The 19,954-nt window shown below is 40.1% G+C and overlaps 1 protein-coding gene across 1 annotated transcript in view; it reads left to right on the top strand.

The window, feature by feature from the left end:
• Nucleotides 1–17,890, top strand: part of CNTNAP2 (contactin associated protein 2) — a 1,162,302-nt gene extending 1,144,412 nt beyond the window's left edge. The window contains exons 23-24 of the mRNA XM_035552545.2: nucleotides 9,267–9,338; nucleotides 10,494–17,890. Of these exons, the coding sequence (XP_035408438.1) occupies nucleotides 9,267–9,338; nucleotides 10,494–10,693 (272 nt within the window). The 3' untranslated portion in view covers nucleotides 10,694–17,890. The remainder of the gene's footprint in view (nucleotides 1–9,266; nucleotides 9,339–10,493) is intronic.
• Nucleotides 17,891–19,954: the final 2,064 nt, after the last annotated feature.

Raw genomic sequence — 19,954 nt, 5'->3', positions numbered from 1 at the left:
CCACCCCTGCAAGGTTGCAGAGGACTGAAGAAATTTGTGGATTTTGATCCAATGTTGGGAATTTTGTATTCCAAATAACTTACAATGTTGGACACAGAGACAAGGTGATTGTAATTTTAAAGTGAAAAGCCCTATTTATTTTCTTTTTTGCTCTAAGCTGCATGTGTACACCTGTGTGGGTGTACTCTTTTAGTACCCTGTAACTTAAATGAAAAAAAAAAAGTTAATTGTTAACAATCTGTGAATGTGAAGATTCCCATTTCTATAAAGACAGGAGAATGATTCATATTAAGGATACACTTGTAACCCTCTAACATTACGGATAAGGCATCACTAAAAATTCAGAGTAATGACTGATCCTTGTATAGCATGCTAATACAACAGTGCACTTCTACAAACAATATGATTAATAATATATTTTAAATATTTTGTGGGTAGGTAAGTGTGGACTTTAAAAAAAAAATGTCGTGTTTAATATTAAAAATAATGTCGCTTCTCTGTTCTATACTTACACTGATGTCAGTGAGACTTTAAACTCCATTAGCAGAATTTACTTAATGTTAAACATTCCTCCCTCAGAATCTTCTGTCAAATCCCTAGAGAAACAAGGGTCTTCTCCCTCCTTTTTCTGTTTTCAGCTTGGAGAAGTAGTATATAAAGACAGCATATAAAGATACAATATTTTAGTACTGCTTGAGATTTTTTTCTTCTTTTTCTGAATTGCTGTACTTCACTTGTCTTGGGAGCTCTTTATAGCCTTGTGCTTAGGCCAAGAATGGGGAGGGTGTAGGCAATGGGACAACCTAGATAGAGCAACTGAAGTCTGTATGTTGTGTTGTATACCTTTGATGAAGGACTGTGTAATAGAGTTGTTGACTCCTGCTCAGTCATTCATGTGTATGCGCTTTGAGTTTCTCTTGTAATCTACTCCCTTTGGGAAGGAGAATGAAACTGACTGTACATTAGTTTCTACAATCAAGAGTCAAGCAATTAATGAAGTTGTTTATGTACTTGCAGTCTGTAATAAATAGCACTCTGTCATTTGAAGCCATAATAGTACAGTCTCACCTGACTGGCAGAGTTGATATAATTTAACAAGCCCTAGCCAGAGAGCTTATTTTAGTTTTCCTCTGTGTTATGGTTTTGTGGATATATATTAATGAATGGATGTAGTCTCAAATGCTTTCCCAAAATCCTAAAGTGTCAGTGAGTGTTTGCTATCTCTTGTCAATTCCTAAATACCTGGATGTAAAATAGAATTAGGAAGAAGGAATGATAATAGAATTATAAAATCATAGAATATCCTGAATTGGAAGAGACCACAAGGATCATGGGGTCCAACTCCTGGTTCACACAGGACCACACAAAAAATCAAACCATATGTCCAAGAGCATGGTCAAAATGCTTCTTGAACTCTGGTAGGCTTGGTGCTGTGACCTCTTCCCTATTCCCGTGCCCAACCAACTCTTGGTGAAGAACCTTTTCATAGAACCATAGAATGGTTTGGGTTGGAAGGGACCTTAAAGGTCATCTAATTCCAACCCCCTTGCCATGGGCATGGACACCTCCCACTGGACCAGATTGCCCAAATCCCCCATCCAGCCTTTCCTTCAACACTTCCAGGGATGGGGCATCCACACCTTCTCTGGACAACCTGTTCCAGTGCCTCACCACACTCATAGTAAAGAATTTCTTCCTAATATCTAATCCAAATCCCTCCTCTAGTTTAAATCCATTCACCCTTGTCCTATCAGTACACTCCCTGACAAAGTGTCCCTCCCCAGCTTTCCTGTAGGCCCTGTTTAGGTACTAGAAGGCCACAATAAGGTCTCCCCAGTGCCTTCTCTTCTCCAGGCTAAGCAACCCCAACTCCCTCAGCCTGTCTTCATAGGAGAGGTGCTCCAGCCCTCTGATCATCTTCGTGTCCCTCCTCTGGACTCGTTCTAATACTCCCATGTCCTCCTTGTGCTGGGGGCCCCAGAGCTGAACACAGTACTCAAGGTGGGATCTCATGAGACCAGTGTAGAGGGGGACAATCGCATCCCTTGACCTGCTGGTCATGCATCTTTTGATGCAGCCCAGGGTATGGGTGGCCTTCTGGGTTGCAAGCACACATTGCTGGCTCATGTTCAGCTTCTTGTTAACCAACACCTCCAGGTTCTTCTCCTCAGGACTGCTCTCAATCCATTCTCCACCCAGCCTGTGTGCTTGGGATTGCCCCAGCCCAGGTGCAGGACGCTGCACTTGGCCTTGTTGAATTTCATGAGGTTTGCACAGGCCCATCTCTCAAACCTGTCTGGGTGACATCCCTTCCCTCCAGCATGTTGAGTGCTTGGTGACATCAGAAAACTTGATGAGGGTGAACTCAATCCCACTGTCCATGTCACCAACAAAGATGTTAAATAGAGCCATACCCACTACTAACCCCTGAGTAACACCACTCAGCACTGATTTCCGCCTGGACATTGAGCTGTTCACCATAACTCTTTGAGTGCAGTCAGTTCCTTACCCACTGCGTGGTCCATCTGTCAAATCCATGTCTCTCCAAATTAGAGACAAGGATATCATGCGGGACAGTGTCAAATGCTTTGCACAAGTCCAAGTAGATGACGTCAGTTGTCTTCACCTATGCATCAATGCTGTAACCCCATCATAGAAGGCCACCTGTAAGGCATGATCTGCCCTTAGTGAAGCCATGTTGGCTGTCACCAGTCACTGCCTTATTTTCCATGTGCATAGTTTCTTGGAGGATCTGGTTCATGATCCTGCCAGGCACAGAGCTGAGACTGACTGGCCTGTAGTTCCCTGGGTCTTTCTTTTTTTGCTTTTTAGAAATGGGGGTTATGTTTCCCCTCCTCAGTCACTAGGAACTTCACCACGCTGCCATGACTCCTCAAATAGGATGGACAGTGGCTTAGCAACTATATCTGCCAGTTCCCTCAGGGCCTTTGGATGCATCTCATCAGGTCCCATGGACTTGTGCACCTTTAGGTTCCTTAGATGAAGATCCTTAGATCTTGAATCTGATCTTCTCTTACAGTGGGCAGTTCACCATTCTCCCAGTCCCTGCCTTTTCCTTCCGGAAGTTGGGCTGTGTGGCTAGAACTCTTGCTGGTGAAGACTGAGGCAAAAATGTTGTTGAGTACCTCAAGCTTCTCCAAATCCTGGGTAATCAGGTATTCCATTTCCTTCTGGAGAGGGCACACAATTTCCTTAGTCTTCTTTTTATCACTGATGTACCTGTAGAAGCCTTTCTTGTTGCCCAAATTTAATTCTAAAAGGGCTTTGGCTTTCCTAACATGATCCTTGGCTGCTCGGATAATGTCTGTATCTCCCCCAGGCTATCTGTCCTTGCTTCCACTCTCTGTAGACCTCCTTTTTCTGCTTTTGTTTGGCCAGGAATTCCTTGTTCATCCATGCCGGTCTCCTGGTGTTTTTGCCTGACTTCCTCTTTGTTGGGATGCATTGCTCTTGAGCTTTGCGGAGGTGATCCTTGAATATTAACCAGCTTTCTTGGGCTTCTCTTCCCTCCAGGGCTTTGTCCCATGGTACTCTACCAAGCAGACCCCTGAAGAGGGCAAAGTCTGCTCTCCCAAAGTCCAGGCTAATGAGCTTGCTGAGCTCCCTTCTCACTGTCTTCAAGATCTTGAGCTGCACTATTTCATGGTCACTGTAGCTAAGGCTGCCATTGACCTTCATGTTTCCCACCAGCCTCTCCTTGTTGGTGAGAATGAGGTCCAGCACAGCACCTCTCGTCGTTGGCTACTCTGTCACTTGGAGAAGGAATTTGTCATCCATGCATTCCAGGAACCTCCTGGATTGCCTATGCACTGCTGTGCTGTCCCTCCAACAGATATCAGCGTGGTTGAAGGCCTTCATGAGGGTGAGGGCTTGTGATCAAGAGGCTGCTTCTGTCTGTCTGTAGAGAGCCTCATCTGCTTGGTCTTCCTGATCAGGTGGCCTGTAGCAGACCCCCACTATTTTGTCACCTGTCCCTGCCCTCCCCTTAATCCTAACCCATAAGCTCTCTGTCCATCCCCAGGCAGATCTCCATGAACTCCAGCTGCTCATTGACATAGAGGGCGACGCTCCCTCCTTTTCTCCCCTGCCTGTCCTTCCTAAAGAGCTTGCTCCATTCCAGCACTCCAGTCATGTGAGAACACATTTGTCATTTGTTGTGACTTTTCCTTCATGAGCCCATGTTGGCTGCTACCAATGACCTCATTGTCCTTCAGGTGTTTTTCAGTAACTCCCGGAATCATTTTCTCCATAATTTCACCAGGCACTGAAGTGAGACTGACAGGCCTGTAATTACCAAGGTCTTCTTTCTTGCCCTTCTTGAAAATTGGAATGACACTTGCCAGCTTCCAGTCAACTGTATCAGCTGTGTTGTGCTCAGAGTTTACACCTGGCAAATTGAGGTCACACATAAGTACAAGGGCATTTGATCTAGAAAGAATGATAGTTAACATAGTTGGTTTTATTTTTTCTCTCACTTCTACCTTTAATCAATGTCTTGACTGCTGGGGATTTTACATACCTTGTGATCACCAGATCTAGTTGTTCTGATTGATACTGTAGTTCATATTTATGTAAAAACAGGACTGGTCTTAAGAATGAGAGAACATCTGCTCTTTCTCAAAATTGTAGGCATCTATAAAGCTGAAAGGTAGCACTAGGACATATGTATCTGTTCTAGGCTGAACAAATCTATTTTCTAGAATTTTCATCCATTGTTTGTTTTAGACCTGTGATCACTCTCACTCTTCCATTTTTGAAGCGCATCTAAATTGTATCTTCCTTTATAGGTTGGTGTTTTTAACAAAGACTTCATAACTCAGTAAAAAAGTTCAGTTTAAAAAATAGTTTCCAATAGCTTATATGTAACACTCCTGGTAGTATATGTCAAAATGAGATTTACCTTTTAAGCTTCGTTATTGGTTCATTTTTAGACCTTTGGTGCTGTTCTCTAGCTGAAAATTCTCCACATAGCTTTTTTTTTTTTTCATTTTTCCTATTACTGAATAGCCATTTGCTGATTTCCCTACCCAAACCCACTTCCTGGACCACTTTTCTACTTTAAGAAAAATTATTTTGCATTTCAATTTTGTGAATTTGCAAAAGGCTTTTATGTGGGATCTATTGTAAAAAAAAAAAAAAAAAAAAAAAAAACTTACTCTGAAAATTATAGATGCAAATTCTCAGCTACTATAATGAAGCTAAATTATCATTCACTTTGTTGAATTAACCACATCTGTCATCTTGAATGTCCAATCCTATTTATGGTCTGTTCATCCAGTCACATCTCCCCTTTAAATTCAATGAGTGCTTCTGTATTGCAGCTGGCTGTGGCAGCAGCCATGCTGAGCATGCAGGATGATACCATTTCTTGTGCCACATTTTTGTGGTGAATCAGAATTTCAAATTTCACTACAGTGAGGGCCAAAACATGGATTTTGCCTGCAGTCAACCCTTAATCATCCTTTTAAGTGCTGTTTACCCTGAGACTAGTAACAGAAAGTTTAAAAGTACAAAACATAAGTTTTTACTCTGTGTTTATTGAAACTATGGCCTCACAAACAGCAGTCCATGAAAGAAAGAGATAGCAAGGTATGCTGTGTCCTTTCACATTACTTAGCTTCAGGATGACCTTATATGAAGCAAACCCAATGGCTTGCTGTGGGAAGACAGGGTATAAAGAACAGCATCATCCCGCTTGGATCCTGGAAGGGAACCAGATAAATTAATATTAGTAAGCCATAGATGAGCTTAGCGTTTCCTGGTACGGTTCAGTGCATCCTTACAATAACTGTAGGTTCTAGGAAAATATCTTTTGGTGTGTTGGCTCTGTGCCACAGAGGAGCAGAGAATTTCAGAGAACTGGCAATTCATCTTTTGGGCCAATACAGAACTGTTTTCCAGCACAGATTGAAAAGCTTTTAACTTTGTTCTTCATGTTTTAATTCATGGAAATGAAACCCTGGCTGCTCAGAAAAACCTGCGGAGGATTCAGAAAAAGCTTCTAAGGCAAGGAGACCTTTTCAGTACAGTCCCCAAACCAGTTGGGAATCAGCTGTTCCAAAGCTACCTTTATAGACCAAATAAAAAAGGAAAATGAAATAGCACTATTCATGACCTCAGCTAATAATTAGGTTGCACGGTATGTAAACCAAAATTCCTGCAGTGTCCTCCCCACACCCACATTAAATTACATCCACAACTCACTTGCTGTCCCCAGGGGAAAGAAACTTACTTTGGCTTTTCAGGGTAGCTACATAGAGTAACTGCAGCTTCATGACACCTATTTGCTCTGGGCAAGTCATGATTTGAAGCTGTTGAGGTGCAAATATCAGGCAGTGAGACAGGTCTTGCTGAGACATGTAGTTAAAATTAATGTCACAGTGATAATGGAAGATCTGAACAAGAAAGAGGTGTTCCCAGCTGTGACAGAGAAACGAAGGCACACACTTGTCCATTAGCAACTCATCATGTGCTTCAACTGCATATTATAGCCATGCAAACTAGTTATTATACCACTGTGATTTAGATTCTCATGCAACACGAGAGTCACTAATAACGATATTCATTTCATCTGACCAATCATTTTAAAACCTCTTAGGAGTTACTCTTCAAAACCTGTGAATGGCACTCTGTATTCTTCTGTTCTTCCAGTATCAGTATTACTGTTGCCCTCTTGTCAGCCTGTTCTGACATCTTTCCTCATTTTGCTCCTGAATTTCAGAAGAAAGAAGCTTATTATTTGTCTTCTTGACAAAGTTACTTAATATTGTTGAGGAGCGTAACTGTACTAAGGTCAGAGACAAATCACCACATTTTGAATGATGTAACTGCTATCTGAAATACCTGCACTTGGTGTCTGTTGGAGACCGTACTCTCTTGTTAAGCTCATCTTGAAGCATCAGAGATGTGCCCTCGTATGTTCTCTTCTGCCAAATTGCTGTGGCAGGAGTTACCCTTTTACAGTTCTTAAACGCTTGTTTTGTAGAAGCTACTGCTGTTCAGAAGAACTTCAAGGAAACTCCCAGCTATAAAAGAAGACAGTAATGAGTTCTTTTCTTCCTCCTGTATCCATCTGTAGGAATAAGTTCAGTAAAAAAACTGGTAGAGACACTGCTGCAGCAGAAGCTGTTCTATAACCCAATGTTTGGCAGAGATTTTAGATGTATTTTTTTAGTCCAAAAACTCCTATCAAATCAGATCAGACCTCACACCAGCACAAGAGTAATAGAACGGGAATTCATGAATTATGGTGATATCTGCTAGCACTGACATAGGTGCTCTAAAAATGATACACGAATTTCTAAGCCCATGTTTTTACTACAGTTTTCCTGGTACTCCGGCAGTTGCAGCAGAGCACAATTTATACTACACATTATCCAATTTGATGGTCAACGTTTTTGGAAATGGGTTGTCACCTGACCCCAGACATGTGTTCCTATTTCCTCTTTGTCAGAGATGTTTCGAGTAAGTCAAATCTTGTTAATCTAATATACATCTCTTCCTGAGTATGTATGATCACGAGATGCAGTGGAACGCAGCCCTGGATGGAAGTATTATCAGGTCCACTCCTAGCAGCAGCTCTCAGACAAGGTCAAGGATGCAGTTTTGCATCATGCTACATGTTCTCCATTATTCTGTGGTGTACTTCGGTGGCTGTTAAACATAAACTGTGGTTTCCATCTGCCAGGATTCCCTTGCAGCATAGCTGTTGTGATATGACAGCTCAGGAGGGATCATGCTGCCATAAACCAGCAACCTTCCTCTTTCTTCACACTTCTCTAGTGCCATTGCCCTTAAAACAACCTTTAAAAATAAGATAAAAGGTACTACCCAGTTGTAAGGGAAAGGGGAACTGTGATCGTTGCTGCTGCTAAGATTTCTTTTGTAGGGACAAGGTAGAGTAACTTCAAACCACAGCAGGAAGTGGTGGGACTTGTTACTGGCTGCAGCAATTTGGCAAACTTTATACTTTTCTAAATGGAGTCATTTGGATTTCAGATTTTATGTGATGGGTTGAGGGAGTAGGTTTAAAGTTAGGGTTTATTTTCCCACTGCCAGCCCTTCCCTTTCATTGCTGCAAGGATAATATTAAAGATACTGTGCCAAGATGTCTCTGTAGGAAAAGTGGTATGGAATCAGATATTTATTTATCTCTTATATTTTTAGACTGTTGTTGTTGTTGTTTTTGAGAAGTGCAGGAATGCTGTTTTCAGAAGCTAGAGTACCAGCAAATGTTGAAGGGACAAGTGCCACTGACAAAAACTGCTGGCCAAGCCCCCTCCACTGAGTCCTGAGAAATGTTCTCTTGTGTATCCCGCAGGCGACTAGCCAAACACTAACTGCTGCACACACAGCTGGTTCAACTCTGCCCCTGAGTATACATACAACTCCAGCCCCAAAGCTCTTTACAGGCCGCATGGCGAGCTGAAGCCATTCATTCTTTTGTGCAGCTGCTTCGCAGTACAAAGGGGACTTTATTACGGTTTTTACTCCATGCTAACAGAAATCCAGTTGAATTCCCTTAGCCATTTTCTGAGTATAGTGAATACATCATTGGCCTGTAAAAGCAACTTATTACAATATCACCTAATCCATTAAACAAGGAAAACACATCTGGATTTTAAATACTGACATAAGAAATAACTCGTCCTTGATTATTTGAACTGTCTCTATTAAATACTTTTAATGACATTTTCTCTATTCCAAAATCAATAACATAGTCCTGTGGCAAAGAAAGGTATGACTGCAAACACTCATCTAGCTTACATAGTCACGGCAGCATCTAGTTGCTATGTCTGACTATTCAGAAAAATGTGATGACAGGTTGAATGATGAGATTGTCTTTGGAAAGCCTCTGTAATGTTTTCTTAAGGTTAAAACCAAGACCATCATACCAGTGTGTGATCACACACTTTTGAAAGAAAGGTTATTGATTGCTTTTGTGCTAAAGAAACTGACTGAATTGATGTTAGTGGAGTAACAAAATGAGTTGCTGTATTAGCAGCAGTGCTTATTGAAGGTACCTCCTTTGTTTTATTTTTATTTTCTTTAAGAAGAGGAGGAAGCAAAAAGCTATCAGGGATTAGATAACAGTGAAAGATTTTTCTTTCATATTTCTTTAGATAAATAGGGATCACAGTTTTCCTTTTCTTTAAATTGTATCTAAAGATGTTGGATGTATTTCTGAACTGTTGTGGAAAGTTTCACTGATATTACAACATTAATCTTGAATTTCCTATTTACAGCCAGTGCTGATTTCCCGTACAATGGTCAAGCTATAGGAGATGGAGTTAACAGAAACTCTGCCATTATTGGAGGTAGGAAAAATGTCTTCTTTACTAAGTGACTTTGCGGCATGACTGTGAAGGCTGAATTGCAGTTGGTAACATATTCAAGCTATTTGCTAAGAATTGACTATGTGGGAAAATTAAACCCGAACAAAGTTAAACAGACATTTATGTAATTCTGTTCAGGTACTTCGTTCTAGTGAAATGTTCTGTTCTCACTTAGTTTGTCCCCTCAGATTCAGTTTTAACCAAATTAAAATATTCATATTCGTAATCAACATATCAAGCATGCATGTGGAGAGCTACTGTGGAATTACTTATGTAATTAATTCCCATGAAATGTCAAGAACACTTTTCCATTTATAGCAGATCCAACGCGAATCTATGGCAAACACTGTTTGTTACACTCTTGACAAAAAAATCACTTATGATTTTGCCTTGTTTTTTAGGGGCCAGGTTCTGCTATAATTTATGTGCCTGGGAGTCCCACTCAGTGTGATGGGTTTCCAGGTGATGTTAAGTAATGCCAGGATTAGCATTAGCAATGGTTCTTGAATTATCATTCAGCTGAAGACATTCTACCGAGCTCTCTCCAGATGTAAGGATCCTGAATATATTACGAACGCATACAGTTTTCTCTGCCCTGTCTGTTCATGTGAAAGTGTTGCGCCCTAAGTCTCCAGGGAGAGCTTTGCTAGTACATCAAATTCCAAATGCATATAAAAATGTTTTAAAGATCACCCTAATATATTTCAGTCAGTTCTAGGTGCATATAAAATGACAGACTGGTGGTGTGTTGTTTTGTTTTGTTTTTTTTTGTCTTGTAAAGCAACACTGATTGTAGTAGTATGTGCAGTCTAATGGAATTTCTTGTTTCTTTTCCCAAAACCCCAATGTTTTGGGAACGCTCAGCACCCTCTGCCTCATGGTCAGCAAAACTCGCCTATCTAACTAGGTATTAATGTCAAAATCTAAATGATGGGGTGAAAGTTACTAGCAGACTCCTCACACTTATTTTTACATAAATATTAGAGTAGTGGAAACCAAGAAGCTGAGGTGACATTTATCTGCCGAGGTAGCTCAGATCCAGGTTAAGCTCAGAGTAGCTGTGAGACTCTTTCTTTGTATCAGAATCTGTAGGTATTCTCCTTTCTAGCGTCATCTTTTCTTTCTTCCTTTGCTCAGGAGTCATTGCTGTGGTGATCTTCACCATCCTCTGCACCTTGGTGTTCCTGATCCGCTACATGTTTCGCCACAAGGGAACCTACCACACCAACGAGGCCAAAGGGGCAGAGTCAGCTGAGAGTGCCGACGCTGCCATCATGAACAATGACCCCAACTTTACGGAGACTATCGACGAAAGCAAGAAGGAATGGCTTATCTAAGCCCACAGGGAGGGGGCCTGGGGTGGGATACAAGCAGGGCCAGGGTGGGACTGGGATGACTCTTGCAGTGGGGAGAGAACACTCTGCGTTGGACACTTGAGCACATGTATGGTAAAAAGATCAGCACAACTGGAGGAGCAAGTGACAGGAAAAACTACTGAGACTGCAGGAAAAAAAGAATATCGCAAGCATTTAAGAAAAATACTTTTTAATATTTATTTACAGCAAATTGCCCCTTCTGTATTCTCACCACTACAACAAAGAGCAGTTTTGCAGCTTCAGCATTGGTTAAAATTTTCAGTAATAACTATTTTTTCTGTATGTGTTTAGAGGCGTTCTAAAGAACAAGAAACAGGGCCATTTTTTTACATTTTTTAAAAGCTGTTTAAAATAGGGGTAGTTCTGTCCTGAGAACGAGTCACAGACCTTTGTTCCCAGCATTGTGTTCCTTCATGGCTGGCCACTTCCCCACAGGCTGCCGTCAGCCCTGCACCTTCACTTTATCATGGTTCATTTCGGCGGTGTTGAACCAGGGGTTCAGCGCTGGGAGTGGGACAGAGGGATGAGGATGGATGCTTAATGCAAATTATACTTGCCGGTTTTTCAAAATGTTGTCAGCCTGTGCCAACCCTGGCAGGATCCATCTTTTTCGACCCAGACACTTTGTTGATTGTGGACAACTCTCATCAGCTTTTTAAAAATACTGTTATTATGACTACTACTACTACTACCAGAGAGGATGATCATAAAGCACAGGAAGCTTTTTTTTTTTTTTGTTATTATTATTATTTTGTTGGACTCTGAGGAAGGATGGTGCCATGCGAGTCTGTAGACCAAGCCTGTTCCTGTATCTTTGGCTATGGTATTGATGATCAGAGGCACATGCCAGTTTAAGCCCAGCTCTGCCTGTGATGTTCTGGTAAATACTGTCCTTAAGCATAAGCATTGTAGTAGGGAATTAGAGCCAGATGTTGTTTACTTCTGTTTCTTTTTTATAGGCTGTCTCAGAAACATTAGTACAGCTCTAGTTTAAACTCATGGACTTCACTATCACTTCATGATACTTTTTACAGCTCTGGGACAGCAATTAATATTTTTAATCCCTTGTTTTAGTACCTTTCTGAAGAAAGTCTCTGCTGGCAAAATTCACACAGGCAGGAAGGTGAAGCAACAAAAGCTTGAAAGTTCTGCCCGGAGAGAAAAGCGCACAGCCCTACAGAGGAGTTACTTTTCAATACGTAGATTTTCCTGGACTATTACTTGTCTTTGTAAGGCATTTTCAAGAACAGCAAGGACAATGCCAAGTGCAGCATTGTACCCCATGTCCTCTCTCAGACCGGGGAAGTTCCTGTTGGCACCTGAGAAGCAGACAAGCAGCTACAGGAAAGGCAATGGGGCAGCCTGAAGACCTAATATCCCTTGATGGCAATAAAGTAGCTTTAGCTTGCCCTCTGCATGTGTGCATGGTTCTCCAATGGCCTGTTTTGGTAAAAAAATTAGGGTCTTAATGGGCAGTTTTTGCAGCGGAACAGAATAAATTAATGAATGTATTGCAAGGCATTTTCTGTGTGCTAAAAGAACAGAAGCAACAACAAGAGTTTCCCTTTAGAAGTATTTAAGCTTGTGACAGTCTTAGATTTGCTTTACCTTTAATATTGCTGGGTTTAATATGCGCAGATTTAATCCATTTTTCTTTACAAGAAAGATTTATTTTTCAGATCCAAATCTAAAATTTACTACACTGACCAGTGTTGGCATCTTTAATTCCCTTATCCTTTTAATTGTATTTTTCATTATTTTAGTTTATGTTTTAAAATAAAGAAAAAATAATAATAATGGACAGGGAGGAAGATATTGGAGCCTTACCTGACAAGAAGTTTGTAAGCACAGTTTTTCAGACAGACACACACAGGGCCAGATAGTTTTGTATAAGGGTGGTAGCATAAAGTCCTCTGCTAGATTCATTGAACATATGTCAATGTTCTTTTGACCAAATCAAAGCCATGTATTTCTTCTGTTTATGGATTTGGAATTAGCATACAAAAAGTTGCCAGTTTCAAGGAAAACTGTTTCTCAGGTAACATTGTGTGGCAGAGGGGTTCAGGTAGACGTGAAAGCCACTTCTGTCACTCTTGTGCTCTACAGTCTTTTGCCTTGCCTCCAGGATCAGTATCTCCCTCTCTTGTGCTTAATTAAGTGGATGAGTCACTGTTCATTTTTTCTTATGGATGTAAGATAAGTCTCCACCCCTTTGGAGAATATCAGCTTGGGATAGATCTAGCCTGCACCACTAACTATTCAGCAAAATACTTTGGTTGTTCTATGCTGCACAGATGTCTATCTATGACTAGAAGGATGTTCTCTTTTTTGTACGATTTTATATATTTTGATTTTGGTCCACTCTGAAAAACATCCATGCCTCAACTTCAAGTTATCAAGAGAAGTGAATATAGCATCATTTGCATAGGTTGGAATTTGGCTTGCAGCAAAAAAAAAGCTACTTACTAATCTGAATTTAATGTCAGGGAAGGGGGATCAAACTCATGTATCCTAAGACACTGGAATCCTCTGATGCTAGAGGATGTGGGAGAGACACACTTATCAGCCACAGTGCAAATTTGCCAAATACCTCAGCATGGTACTAGAGGGGAAATATGGCTGGGTCTCTGTGCCTAGCCAAGTCCTTGGCTAAGCTAGGGACTGTTGTTGGATTATGGTAATGGATTCTGACATCTATTCACTGACTTTCTGAAAGATTACTAGCTAATCTCTCACAACCCTGCAAGCAGAAATGTCTGGAAAACAACCTTTGACCATTGCATGTGCAATAGTTGTAAATTCGTGTCTTGAACTTGAAAGACAGGATTTACAGTTCTTAAATTAGGTTGCAAGCATCAGCATCTCTCCATTGACTCGACACTGTGGACCTCTTTATGCGAAGCCCAGTAACGCTGTGTTAAAATGTTGACAGTCTTTGATCTTGTTGCAATTTTCCTGATACAATCACTTTCATAACTCTAGAAACTCTTTGAATTAATTATTAGAATCCTTCCTTCCTCTTATACTGAATCTTATACATGATATTTTAGACTAGCAGCTGATCTCTGTGTAGGCTTTTCATGACTGTAGGTGAATTCCTGGCTTCCGGCTTTGTTTTTAATTTTTTGAGAATGCTGTATGCTTAATTATAGGCACTGGCCATTAAGCTGCCTAGGAATGAAGCAGGAGCAGGCTCAGAAAAGTAGCTTGTATATTTCTGCTAGCACCATATCTATTCCGAGGAGTTTTTCCTCTGTGTGTGGGCCTATTATTGGAGGTTGCAACAATATCCATAGTTTATTTCACCTATTCTTATTTGTGCCAAAAATCCATATTATTTGACAGATACTATCCAAATGCCTGTTGTGGGAAAATCTGATGAGGAGTAGAGTGGACCCTGCTTTTATAAAAATCTGTACTTTCCCCCAGAGAATATTAAAACAAGCAGTCTGGTATCACCTGCTTTTAGCTGTATTACCTATCTGAACTGCACAGGAAAATGTAGCCTCTTACACTGGTTGGGGAACTAAAGTTTCCCAGTTGTGTTTATAGCAGGCTTGTTGTGATTCCCCTGGAACTAATGGTAAAACTGCTACCACATGTTGGGAGAGCAAGACTGGGCTGGAGACCAGGAGTCTCTTGTGTTAGCAATATTTGGATATTCATTCACAACACATGCAGACCACTAGGAAACGAGTTGTAGAGCTCCAAAGAGCCAAAATGGTGAAAAACTAATCTCAATGTCAACCCAGCCTCAAGGGGAAATCTGCAATCCAATCTGTTGGTTTTGAATCAAGTCTTTCACACACTGCTTATTCCATACTTACTGATAGAAAATTCAGGTGTATTAAATAAGAATATGCGTCTTTAATTGGTACTGGAACATTTCTGCATTGTATTTTTCTTGTCTTAAACCTTACCTATACCTTTTATATCTCTTGTAGCAGTTACCACTTCAAAAATATGGCAGTATTTTAACATCGTGCTCTAGCTAGCATGATGTATACAAAAGGATGGTTATTATAAATATTTTACTATGACTGCCAGAGCAGTGGTACATATATACAAGTTTATTGTAATAAGAATTCAGTATAAAAGAGTCTAGTAAATAATTACATTTTAATTAAAACAGTGTCCTTTAATGACAGATGCATCTAATCACTGGGATATCTGTTGAAATAGGAAGCTATCTCGGTTTGACAAGCAATAGCTTTTAATTTGGTTTCTCCCTTAAATTATTTCACATTCCAGTGAGCATGGTGACTCTGAAAGGTTGTCATCTTTAAAAAGCGGAATCTAGATTCTGTTAATCAGATTTCATTGTCCATCCTAGAGATATGAAACAGAAACCTTGCCTTCTTAAAGCAACAGCATGTAAATTAGAATGAACAAAGGACAACATGTATGTACGCCTAATATCTTCTGTGAATGTCTTTCCTTTTAACTGAAGTTCTATTAGAAATTGGATTGGTAAATAAAAAAAAAAAAAAAAAAAAAAAAAGAAAGCAATTCTAAATAGTTTTAATTACCCTAACAACTTATTCTTTGGGCTTTGTATGTTCTGATCATTGTCTACATTTTTCCTTCTCTAGTACCAGGAAATCAATTCGAAAAGACAGAAGTTGGAGAGGCCTTGTAAGAAAGACACAAAGTACGTGAAAAAAGGGACTTCAGTATGCAGTTATACATAAAAAGAGAAAAAATGAAAACCAGGGAAGAATTACTAAAATGCATGCATGCTCCTCCTGTGTCAGGCAGCCTTGATTGTGTGTTATGGGTGAGAATCATAGAATCATGGTATGGTTTGGGTTGGAAGGGCCCTTAAAGACCGTCTAGTTCCAACCCCCATGCCATGGGCAGGGACACCTCCTACTAGACCAGATGGCTCAAATTCCCCATCCATCCCAGCCTAAAACACTTCCTGGGATGGGGCATCCACAGTTCCTCTGGGCGACCTGTGCCAGTGCCTCACCACTAATAAAATAAATTTCTATAAAATACATAATTTCCCTATATCTAATCTAAATCTACCCTTAATACTGAGCAGTGTAAATCTGTACCTGTTGAAGTGGACTGAGAGTCTGAGCATAGAGTTTTGATGGAGTCAAAATGACTACCTTTCTGAGTTTTTTCCATTTTTGAATGCTTTGCAGATAGCAGCAAGCAGTCTGTTACCACTTCTGCTCGTTTGTTATTGTAGATTCAGTGACAGTGCCAGCTTCACAAGAGCTACACACTAAAAATGACTGGGTGTGGGTTGTGTGCCTTCCTTTCCTACCACAACTCTGTCCTTTCCTTTATGAAAGTGAGCCTTTTATTGAAGTCAGCAAAAAAATGTTTGCCCAGCTTAACAGACTTGTGTGATTCATTTAATAAACTACCCTAACAAGCTTTATTTTTTTTAATTTTTTTTTATGAGAAGCATTTTATGAAAGAACTACATTAAGTGCAGTTGAATAACAGTGTGAAATCTAGGCAAAGAAGCACCAGAGCAACAACCACCAGAGTCAGAGGGGCTGTGATTGTTCTAACCTGTTTCTTTCTGCAGCATGAATTGCTTTAACCGCTGTTCCAAAGCCCTGACCCTGTCCGAGACCTTAACCTACTTTGCAGAATATAACTGTGGCAAAGTCCAGTGATGCCTTGTGACCATGTTTTGACTGTTCATTTGTACTGACTGTTGAAACCTCTAGAAGGAGAAAGAGTCATGCATTCTACAGGTATATTTCCATTCCCCTTCTTTTCCCCACAGATCCCATTTTCAGGGCTGTAGGCTTTCAAAAGGCTTTTGTCTGTAAAACAGACTGAAAGAGTCACTGGAGCAAGTCAATGAACTCTTGAATCAGCCAGAAAGCAATGACTTCAGGTGATTCAAGTCAGGCTGAAGGAGGTATGTAACATAAATAAACTTGTCTGAATAAAGATGAGGTAGTCATCCCCTTTATGCTAATATTCAATCTCTAAACTGTGCATCCTCGCACTTACAGTTAGTATGTCACTGAAGCAGTCTGACCTTGGCACAGTCAATAAACCATTCACAAGCTGGCCCAACAACCTGTTACTCTTTTGTTTTAAAAGTCTATGTTAGGTACATGTTTAAAAATAAATGTATGGCTTGCCGTCATAAAGCACTGACCTTTATTGAGGTGACTGGACACCATATCAACAGACAGCTGTAGTTTATTTCTGTTACAAAACAAAGGTCTGTCTGCAGATTATTTTTTGTGTGTGTGTAACTTGCGCTAACATGACCTTTAGCCCTGAATCATAAACAAATGCAGCAAGGCAATGTAACTAAAAGAAATTTTCCTTTTGTGCACATCTTGAAACACAGGCTGTAATGCCCCTTTCATTATTAAATTGCTGCTACAGGAATAAGGTCTCTGCACACATCTAACATCTCATTGTTTCCAAATTCCTTATCCACCTCTCCAAGGCCATCATGGAAAGAATTTGGCTAACAGTTTTGTGGTGGTTTTTTTTTTGTTTTTTTTTTTGTTTTGTTTTGTTTTTTCCCATTTCTTCCTCTACTTTAGAAATGTTTCCTCTCACTGATAAATTCCTCACCTTTTTCTGTCAGGATACATAACTCCTTTACAGCAATGCTGGCTACTTTGACTAAGGTGAAGACTCTTACCTTCCTAAAATGTGGCTATTTTATTGGGAAAAAATGACAATAAATTCCTGTCATGTGCTATATTTGCAGATGTTTTTATCTGTTTGTAGTACTCATTGACTGAAAGTAAAAGTTTGTTTTCTGCTAGCTGCAACATTATAACTTGTTTACATTCATTCCAAAATCCCAGCACTGTCTCGTCTAAAATCAATACAAAAACAATACATCCGCACCTCATTCCATTAAGCATACTCACTTTGGGTTTGGGGTTATTTTTGGTTCATATTTTTGCCAACACATATAAATACTAAAATAAACATCAAGCAAAAGCTAGCTTTTATTTTCCTTAGGGCCACAAGATGTCAGAATTAACTCTCAGCAGTCTCTTTCCCTTGTGCTTTTGCTATGTCTTGCACATATACAAGGCCAATGGGATCCTCCAACGGAGGACTCAGAAACAGTGATATTATGAAAGCACTGACTCTCGAGGTTTTAGTCACGTGGAGTTGTAAAGGTCTATCTCAAAAGCAGCAAAAAGTCAGCACCCTTACAGATTTTGATTATTAGCACATCTAAGGAAATTCTCAACACCGGTGATTAAAGAATTTCATTTTTATTGGACCAGCATCTCAGACAGGAAAAAAAAAAAAAAAACTGCTTTTGTATTTGGAGTTCCTGAGATACTGAACTGCCTCCATTCCAACTCCTGCATGATGTCCAGTCTTTTGAAGACCCAGCTACCTAAGATATGGGATCAAAGTCACTTTTAAACAAAGAAGACTACGTCATCACTTGATTCCCTTTAAGTCTTTGAAGCACAGGGAACTGGCTTTCCACAAATCCACTTCACGTGGTTGATCTCTTTCATATATTGGTAAGGAGGATCTTTTATTCTGCTCTGCTCTTCAGTGGATCAGGACACTTCAGTGAGCTGTGCAGGTGTGACACAAAATATCTTAAGTCCTAGCAAACTGAACTGTGCATTGAGCAACCTGAGTCCAGGCAGTTCCTCTGATACAGCAACATGGTTTGACACAATATTCCTGAAAGGCTTAAGCTCCTTGACAACGACCCCACTTGACTAGTGCTAATCAACAGAAGCCTGCTATAAATGATTTGTACTGACTTACTCCTACATGTGGGCGTTAGCCCTAACTAACAGCACTTTGTTTTTTGGGATTAAATAGATTCCCCCCAACACAGAGTGCTTGGGATGTGCTCAGTCTGAAGCTTCTTACTGACATATATAAATAGAGATATAGAGATAAATAGATATTTTTATGGAGACGTTTTATAAGTGCCCTTTACTTTGTGCATGGTAATTATTGCCAAACTCTTGTTATTTAGGAGCTACAGAATGGCTGGTTCTGCAGTCTTTAGAAAGTAACCAGCTGTCTCTGTTGCAAGTGGGATTTGGGTTGTGGACTTGGGTTTTGATTTTTATTATTCAGGTATAATTTGCATGGTTTGGTTTGTTTTTTGTTTCAGTGTCTTTTTTTTGTCTTTTTTTTTTCTTTTGTCCCTTGGTTCTCTGGCAGGGACACATTGGGCTCAAGCAGGAACTTATTTCTCAGTCTCTGAGAGATGGATTGAAGCCATCAGTGTCATCTAACACTTCAGAAACACCTGCTTTGCACAGGTGACATTGATCAGTCTGATGGCCTCAATATACGGTTTCTTAGAAAGCTATTGAGGGTTTCACACTTTAATGAGGTACTCCTATTTCTCTAGCTTTGCTTGACAAGATAGCAAGCTAGCAATAGCTGGCCTATGGACACAGTCTCGCAGGCAAGACAAAGAGTTAGCAGAGACTAGGAGGTGAATAAGGATTCAGAATTACATTCATAAATATAACAATACCAAAAGATTATCAAAATTGCTACTGAGGCAGGCTATTTTACTCCCGCTTTACTCTCACACCTTTGTATCTTTTAAATACTCTCAGTGTGCCATGTCTGACTAATAGATATCTACCAGCCGGCCAGCCTGCTCTCAATAACATGGGCTCTTGGTTAGAGGTAGAAGTGTGCTTTCCTTTCTCATTCCCATTGCTGTAAAGTAGTCTGTACCCAGGAAAAGACCAGGGCCATTAGCTAACAGGAAAGATAAACCAGCCTTCCACCCCTTCCCTCCAAATCAAGCCAATCCTAGGGTTATGTGCCTACAAAGCTGGTCCAGGTTCTTGGTGGGTGAACCAAGGTGTTGTCTGTCTGCAGCTATTCTAGTCCATGGGTTTCTTTCTTGAGCACAACTTTCCCATGGGAAGAGAAAGCATAATCAGGATATGACAGTTGCCCTATTTAAACAAAAAAGTGTATATATATTAAAAAAAAAATCCTAATCTGAAAGTATAGTGTATCTGAGATTCCTCTGTTATAGACATTTAGTCTACAGATTTATGGCTACATTTGCTATGTTATGCTTGAATAAACATATAATTCATTGAAATACACAAGACAGATAAAATTAATATGATCTCTTTAAGGAGAATAAACTGTTTGTAAATTTATAAAGAGTATAATCTGTTAGGCCTTATTTGAAGTATGTACTGTGGTTTGGTAAAAGTATGATATTAAAAGAGCCTTGCCAGATGAAGACTGCTTTTG

The sequence above is a fragment of the Cygnus atratus genome, chromosome 2 (assembly GCF_013377495.2).
Source record: "Cygnus atratus isolate AKBS03 ecotype Queensland, Australia chromosome 2, CAtr_DNAZoo_HiC_assembly, whole genome shotgun sequence".
NCBI lineage: Eukaryota > Metazoa > Chordata > Aves > Anseriformes > Anatidae > Cygnus > Cygnus atratus.
The sequence above is the reverse complement of the archived record's forward strand: the minus strand, read 5'-3'. Positions and strand labels throughout refer to the sequence as shown.